The 8938-nt window shown below is 41.9% G+C and overlaps 1 protein-coding gene across 1 annotated transcript in view; it reads left to right on the top strand.

Moving 5' to 3' along the window:
- MGAM (maltase-glucoamylase) overlaps window positions 1-8938 on the top strand; it is a 145584-nt gene that overhangs the window by 55964 nt on the left and 80682 nt on the right. The window contains 3 exon segments of the mRNA XM_031664961.1: window positions 1964-2116; window positions 2446-2668; window positions 4433-4474. Coding sequence (XP_031520821.1) covers window positions 1964-2116; window positions 2446-2668; window positions 4433-4474 — 418 coding nt within the window.

The raw sequence follows: 8938 nt of genomic DNA, 5'->3' as shown, positions 1-8938 counted from the left end.
ATGGCTTTGTTCAGTTACGTATTTTCCATAGCATTATTGGCTATAGGTGAGCACATTTTCTATTTATGATTTCATAGATATTTTGAAAAGAGGCATTCATATAGCAAGTAGTGTTTTTAAATGAAGTGTTTTAAATGTCTCTGTGCTTTTTATGATTGTTTTAAATTGGAGGTTATAAAATAATTTTGTACTTCTTGAAGCACACACTAGTAGAGAAAGCAGAGGCATTCAGGGCAGTGGGGGAGTATCTGGTCTAGGAAATGAGATATTCTGAGTGACTTGAGAATCTCTGCATATTGCAGAGCGCCACCTTTATGCATAATTGGACTTAATTGTTTTGCAGAACCGCTTGGAGGTGAATATTTCACAATCAACCTACAAGGACCCCAATAATAATTTAGCATTTAAGTAGAGATTAAAATTCTTGAACAGAGGAACCTAAGTAATGTACAGTGAAACACCGTTGGTGTCCCAAGTGGGCTTCCTACACAGTCACTTATGATTCTTTAGGGTAGAAACCCCATTTTGTTGAGGTGGGTGTGTGAAATTCTCCATAGTATCATGGTGTTCATACTTGCCAAGGTTGCATGGGTTCCTGAAGGAACAAGAACGCTTTGAAGCCTGTTTTTAGAGGAGGTTGTGAGGACTGGAAGAATTGGCCAGAGAGCTAGAATGAGTTGGTGTTTACCTTCTTATTCTCTTCTCTGCCTCATCATTCTCTCTCTAACTGGTTCCACTTCCTTTTTCCCAAAGGCAGTATAGTATGATGGGGCACAGAAAGCAGAGTTAGAAAGTGGGGGGCAGCACTATATTATTAGCCTGTGAAATTATATGACTGGAATAGCATAGATAAAGATTCAGTTTTTGAAAAAGAGGCTAGTTTGCATACCTGGAAACTTGTGGTGGTGTTTGGAGGGTCTTGGGTATCAACTTGTTGGTTGATGTCAAGGGGAGCCTCCACGTTGATCATGAATGAAGGAAGGCTGTGCTACTGTGTGTGAGCATTGCTGGGGAGTGGGAGTGGGTTTTGGGGACTAGTAGAACAGGGAAATTAAGATGGACAGGACAGACTGGGGGAGGAGATTGGGAGGATAATTTTGAATGTGGGTTTTATAGACAGGTGAGGCTTTAGCAGGAGATGCTGTTTAAAGAAGTATCAAAGAGATAAAGAGAAAATATATAGGAAAATATCTAAATATTAGAATATTGAGGTTTCAAAATTGGAGTCTTTGGGGTTACAGAAATGAAGAGGCTAGGGTGTTAGAAATGGAAAGAAATACATGATTTTTTTCAGCCTCTCAATTTTGCTGTTGCTAAAATTGAAACCCAAATAAATGAAACAGAATACCCGACTTACCCTGATGTGATTATTATGCATTGTATGCCTGAATCAACATATTTCATATAACCCATAAATATGTATACCTACTATATACCCATTAATATTAAAAATTAAAGAAATCATTTGTTCAATGTTCTATGGAAATGTGGACATGATAACCAGATCATATGATTCTTAATGCTGTGTTCTTTCTACCACTCCACGCCAATGGGGGATACTGGTTTGGGGACTGGAGAGCAAGGGGATCAGCTCACTTTGGGTGACACCATGTGTCATGCTAAAGAGGAAGTGCAGAAGAGAGCCTTCCTGACAAGACACAGAGGGCTAAGAGGAGTCAGGGCAGAAAAGAATAAGGGGTGATCATGACGGGTTTTATTTGACCGAATTGTTTTCATTATGCTATGGACAACATTCTGCTAGAGAGGAGACATTTGCCCTGTTGCTGCTAATTAGATTCCCCCAATGTGCGGTTCTCTTCTTATAAGCTAAAGTCATATGTTGGTTGGATGGTTGAATGTCTAGTCAAATTTCTATTTTCTTTCTTAAAAAAAAAAAAGCCTCAGATCTTGCAAGGCCTATCTCCTAAAGATGAATTTCCTTGTGATTTCTGCATTCTTACAGGTTGCCATTATCACAGACATCAATCTTCTCCTGGGAGAAGCATACACAGTGGAGTGGAGCATAAAGATAAGGGATGATGAAAAAATAGACTGTTACCCTGATGAGAATGGCGCTTCTGCAGAAAACTGCACTGCCCGTGGCTGTATCTGGGAGGTAACCATGCTGCTGGGGTTCATGGCGCGATCCTCCACCTAATCTCTAGTTTTCTTAAAGCATAGCAGTGAGTACTTACATAAATACTTAAAATCCGTAGAAAGAAAGGACTTCTTAAAGGGACATACTCTGGATATGTGAAATTGGTGGACGATATTGAAACACAAAATGAATAAACACAGCGGAGACCAGGAATTTACATTTGTAGGCAAGTGATGCAGTGATGGGCCTGGTTTTTTATTGTCGTATAAAGTGACTTTATTAGCGTTTTAGGTTAAGAACTTTAAGGTACTTGCTGAGCTGATCTATGACTTTACCCCCTTTTCCAGGCATCCAATTCTTCTGGAGTCCCTGTTTGCTATTTTGTCAACGATCTATACTCTGTCAGTAATGTTCAATATAATTCACATGGGGCCACAGCTGATATCTCCTTAAAGTCTTCCGTGTATGCCAGTGCCTTCCCCTCCACACCCGTGAACCCCCTTCGCCTGGATGTCACTTACCATAAGAATGAAATGCTGCAGTTCAAGGTAAACACAGTACATGCATCAGGTAGTGATTAGACCCTTTTCAGTTCCATTACCTTTTATTGGTCCGAGTCACAGAACCCTAAAATAAGTTAATCATGCTACAATAGACTAGATCATTATCCAGAAAGCACTGAGAAATCATTGAGGGAACAATGAGACCTGCCCTGATTTTCATTTGGAAAAGATTACTGTGGCTACTGTTAGGAAAATGGCTGGGAGAGAAAGAGCGGGTATGGAGAGACAAGTTGGGAGGCTGCCAGTTAGGCAGGTCAGTTGAGGGATTAGGTTTGAACTAGACACTGGAATGCAGGTGGAGAAGAGTGGACCTGTCTGAGGTTGAGAAAGTTGGGTGACAGGATATAGTGCTCTATTGCAAGCAGGTGACAATGAAGAGGGAAAACCAAGAATGAAGACCATGTTTCTAGCTTGCGTCTTAATATGGATGGTGCTGACATTAACTGGAATAGGAATACTGAAAAGCTTTGTGCTTGATCAATGTCAGATGATATGTTCATTTTGGGATACTGAATTTGAGATTTCTATAAAATAGCCACCAATGTGCAGTGATTTCATTTCTTTCCAGGATTTAATTGCATTTAAGGACTAGGGATGGACTAGAGATTAGGTCTGTTTTTCTATTAAATTATGCTTCTCAAGGACAGGAATGTGCCCTTTCCTCTTTCTGCTTCTGAAGTCTAATACAGAGCCTGGCAGATAGTTAGCGCTGTAATGTTACTGACACAGTAAGTGAAAGTGATCAGGACATTGTCACATTGCCTGAGCGGTTCTTTATAATATGACATCAACCTGAATTCAGAGTTTTTGTACCTCCTCTAATGCAGGGATGATGCTGTAGTATGTTTGTACATCATAGCACTAGCATGTTGTAGGCTTCTAATGGGTTTGAAATGAATGAACCTCCTTGGAGTTTTAGCCTTAACCATTGCCTACTCTACCTCTTGATAATGCAGTAGCTTTTCCAAAATATTTGCCTCTTTCTGACCCACTTTAATTCTCTCTGCCTTTGTGGTTGTTATTCTTCAGCAGAATGACTTGATCTCCTTCCTTTGTTTGGTTAATAACTACCAAGCTGTTAATACTCTAGACTGTATTTCTCCCGTGACACCATCTCAGTCTCTCAGAAACAGTGTTAGGCATTTCGTTCCCTAGAATCTAACAGCACTTCTACATAGCTCTCCCTTAGCACACATCACCCAGGTGTTGTGAGCTGCTCTATTTCACTTCTCATTCGCATGTGAATTTTGTAAAACCATAACACTACCTTATTCAGCCCACATCCCTAGTGTCTTGTGCAGTGTCAGGCAGGGATGTAGTAGATACTCATGAGTCAGTTTAGATACCACCTTCAGCAAGGGCGTTCGTTGTTTCGTCAAATAGATTTGTTCATTTTGGGGAACCGGGTTTTTCAATTCAGAAGAAATTTTCAGGTATTTTTGTACTCATATGCCCATAAAATAACTGATGGCTTATGTTCATAAATGCCACTTTGATTAGAATAATTTTCCATGTTAGCACCAAATATGCATGGAAGTATATTAATGTAATGAGGCTAATAAAGGAGAAATGACGATATTTAATCTGACATTTGTTGCTTGATATGTCATTAAATCTCGAATATCATAAGCTTAAGAGACGAGAAAGTAGCATCTGAACATTAAGAATAAAAAGATTCACAGGGTATGGGTTTCAAGAATACTGTTCTTGCCCTAAAGTCAATTTCACTCTGGCTGGGTTGTGATCCCAGCAGCATTGGGATGCAGTTCAGTTCCTCTGAACGTACCCACAGTGCCATCCGGCACCCACAGAAGTCAACTCTATGATGCCTCGTGAAGAATCATTTGGGGTTGAAGTCGCCCGCAAAGTAGGCACTATAATGTGGTGGCTTCTGAAGTACGGCTCAGAGTTGATGTCTACCTAGTACCTTCTGCCAGGTCCATTGTCCCTTGGATGTATATCCTGGTTCAAACATCCACATTGTCACCCCAGATCCATGGATGGTTGTTTCCTTCAGACCTGTTCTCATGGAAATCTTGCAGCATTCTAGGAAATAATTACCTGAGGCAGTCAGTGTGCCTGAGAGTTCATCCAACAAATGTTTATGGGTGCCCTGTCTAGAGGAGGTGCTGCTCCTTGTAGACACCTTGTGCAGGGTTGTCTTCTCCATGACAACCAATAATAAAGTAAACATCACTTTTGAGGTGCTATGTAGAAAATGCACATGAGGGGTGCAGGTGGAGGTATGGTGCTGGTGTGGAGTGTACCCAGCTGTATTGTGATGGTGAGGTGGCTTTTGTGTGGAGGACCAGCCACTGAAGGAGGGCAGTGACAGTGGGAAACAGATGAATGAAGGAAGGAGCCAGCTCTGGAGAACTTTAGTGGGGATTTCTATGATATTTTAATCAAACTGAACATAAACGTTTTGGGAGATGGGTGGGTTCTGGATAAAAATGCCCATTTGTTGTCCTTGAAAAGTCAGCTGCTGGAAGCAGAGAGAAAAACATTTTCTATTTCAAGTGATCGCATGTTTCAGTTGGACTCTCAATCATGACTTCACCTTTGTGCTGACATGTTTATCCATCTCCACCATGCCTCCAGTACCTCACTGGCTTTGGGAGAGCTGGGCACATCTGGGAGAGACTTGGGTGGCACACTTGGGATGTTCTCGGACCAACCCAGGGGGTGAGAACAGGCTGTTTGGGATCTGTGTCTCAGCCTCTCCCACCACAGTACTCAGGCTGGGAGCCATCTTCCCAATCCACCCGTCCCCTCGTTCTGGTTTTAGATGAGTAGAATTCTCAGGCTTCTTTCCATTTCTTAATGTGTTTAGTCGTTTTAAGCGGGAAAGCTGGGTCTATCTTAGCCCGGCATTTTGTTGGGTTTCTTTCCTGGGCGACCTTAACCGACTCCTACTGCTTCTCCCCATGACTTTCCAGTACAAGAAGAATTCCTATGGTGTCCACCCCTACTACATGGGGCTGGAGGAGGATGGCAGTGCCCACGGAGTGTTCCTGCTGAACAGCAATGCCATGGGTAAGGCCGTCTAGCGCCTCCCTTATTTTGGGGGCTACCAATCATGCTTGAGTCAGTTTAGAATGGGTTTAGCCTAACTCTTCCTTGAAGTCAAAATTTTCATTTTACGGGCATTGGTGTTTATTTTTTCTTTGTGTTTAGCCTTTCTGTTTATTTCAGTATAGAATCATGTGATAAGAGGATTTAACCCCACTCTAATTTTGGTAAAAATCACATAAGAAGGGATAGTAACACCACATGGGTCCCAAATATCCTGGAGTTCAGCTCATGGGAGCCAGTTATATAATTTGAATTAGGGTAAAACTGTGGGTCAGAGAAGTTAGTCTGGGTATATGAGGGTTTATGGTACATTGAAAAATTACCTACCAGGTACTGTATTTGCTATCTGGGTAACAGGATTCCTACCCCAAACCTTAGCATCATGCAATATTCCCATGTAACAAATGTGAACGTGTATCTCTTTATCCAAAATAAAAGTTGAAATGTAAAAAATAAATTCTATAAGAGAAGAGTGACAAAATATAGTAAATGACCCCAAAGAGAATCAAACCCAGGAATAGGACCTGTAGACTTCCACTGATCTTCTTCAGTTCTGTGTGAGTGTGATAGAAAATGCCTGTTCTTACCACTCTGTGATAGGGAGGGTGCAGGAAGATGGAGAATGTGTGGATTTCAGGGGTGATTCGGGGTGATTCGTGATGTGGAAGGTTTCCATCTGGCTTGGCATTTTTCTTCATTTTCAGACGTAACGTTCCAGCCCCTGCCTGCCTTGACATACCGTACCACAGGGGGAGTTCTGGACTTTTATGTGTTCTTGGGGCCAACTCCAGAGCTTGTCACCCAGCAGTACACTGAGGTAGGAAGAAATCCAGTTGTTTATCAAGCACTTATACAGCACATTCTGGGTGCCAGAGTCCACATCCATTAGTATAACTCTCAGATGACAACTGGAATTATTGGTCTGTCTTGGAGAGAGATTATAGAATAAGAAAAAATAAACACATTCAGATTATCATTAAATGTATAGCCTCTGTAAGCATTGCAGAAGAGCAGAAGTTATAATGGTACTAGTGGTGGTGATAGTAGTGATAGTGTGGTTGTTGGTGGTGTTTGTGGTTATGGTGTTGGTGGTGGTGATGGTGGCAGTAGGGGCTGACGGTGGGGATAGTGATGTGGGAATGGTGATAATGATGGTGGTAGTAGTGGTAGTGATGTTGATGGTGATGATAGTGGTGGTAGTGGTGGTGATGGGTGTATTGGTGATAATGGTGGTGATAGTGACAAGGGTGGGGGTGAGGATAGTGTTTGTGGTAGTGATGGTGATGATGGTGGTGGTTATGGTGGTGGTGGTGACAGTGGGGTGGTGTGAGGAGTGTGATGTTGGTGATAGTGGTTGTGATGATAGTGATGATGTTGGGGATGGTGGTGGGGGTGGTAGTAGGTTGGTCGTGATGGTAGTGAAGGGTAGTGATAATGGTAATGATAGTGGTGGTGGCATAATCATGCTACTGTTGGTGATGGTGAAAATAGTGATGATGTTGGCGGTGATGATGGTGATGGTGACCACGACCATGGTGGTTGTGGCAGCAACAACAGACGCTTGTATACTACCAAGTGCACATCACTGATTTATCACTTGCTGCATGTTAGAGCACTTCACCCGTATTAACTCATTCATGCCTCACAGGAATGCTGTGAAGCAGATGCTATTATTATCCTTTATTTACAGATGAAGAAACTGAAGCACTAAGAGTTTATTTAATTTTTGCCTAAGGTCACACAGCTAGAAAGACTGGAGCCTGTGTGCTAAGCCAGGCATTTGTCTCTGATTTTGGGCTTCTTAATGAGTTACCTACAGTGTCTCTAGGAACAGAGTAACATCAGATTTTCCATAATGTTTAGGAAGGAGCTTAAGTCTAGCAGAAAGCTTTCAGTTGTCTAGATTGGGCATCGAAAAATATTCTTATTACTTGATGTAAAACTTTAATCTGGTGTCTCTTTTCTGAGGACTAATATTTTCTGTCTATTTTCTAGTTGATTGGCCGGCCTGTGATGGTACCTTACTGGTCTTTGGGTTTCCAGCTGTGTCGCTATGGATACCAGAACGACTCTGAGATCGCCAGCTTGTATGATGAGATGGTGGCCGCCCAGATCCCTTATGTACGTTCTCAGTCATGGCTCTGGAGTTTCATAAGTAACCCAGGTGCCTCTGTGTCGGGGTTCATTTGTCTAATGTTTGTGGGATTCTATAGAGATAAAACGTTATTTTTCAGACAATATCACAGTTAGCCTCACCCCAGCACAGTAATACAGATAAGGGTGCTTGTTTCCATCCTCTAGAGGTGGTAGCTCAAGACTCACCGTGATTTCCCAGAGAGGGGGAGATAGGCTGGCTCCAGGGCTCTTTCTGTTATCTCATGCTTTCTTCCGTTTCTTTCACATGATTTCAAAACATTTGTCAAAACGTCCTTGGTTCCATAAGAATAAATGATATCCCACAGTTCTTTTACTTAATTCTTGAAAAGACTAACCACAAATTGATCAGACAATTGTATATGTGAATACAACCTCAGTTCCTGCATCAGCTCTGAGCTAATAACAGATGGATTACACAGATCCTGGGATGAGTTTGCAGAGGACATACATATGGAAATAAACCTTATCCTTCAGGAGAGGACAGGAGCGGACCCAGTCATCAGACAATGATCCCATGAACCATCCCACATTTAATTTTATCCCACTTTTCCATTGTTTACAATTGTTCCATTAGTGGAACATAGTGTTTCCATTAGTGGATAGTGAAATGCAATATGACAGTCTCAGGAAGAATGTTGTGTATGATTACCCTCAAGATTCGGGATTCCAAAGCAACTATACATCGTTACTTTGTTTTGTAGTAGATTTGCCACAAGCCCTGGATAATTAACAGTATTTTTCCTCAACGTGAACCGCTGATACCAGGGGCAGCCTCTTGGGGAAGGTCATCAGAATCACACCTGAAATGGGCAATTTACAAAGCACTTTCCAAACCAGTGCTGCCCATCTATGAGTATGTACTTCAGGGCATTCTCATCCTATTTATTCAACTTCGTTTTTCTATATCACTGAACATTTCAAATTAAGTGAATTTCCCAACTTCTAGCCACCTAGAAATGGCTGACTGGGGTTGGCATCAACAAGAAGCTGTCTGGAATTCCATGGGTGGTGGAGGGTTATTCTCCTGTAAAGCTTGGGCGTGTAC

Source organism: Papio anubis, chromosome 4 (assembly GCF_008728515.1).
Source record: "Papio anubis isolate 15944 chromosome 4, Panubis1.0, whole genome shotgun sequence".
Lineage (NCBI taxonomy): Eukaryota > Metazoa > Chordata > Mammalia > Primates > Cercopithecidae > Papio > Papio anubis.
Note: the sequence above shows the minus strand (reverse complement) of the source record. Positions and strands in the feature narration are given on the sequence as shown.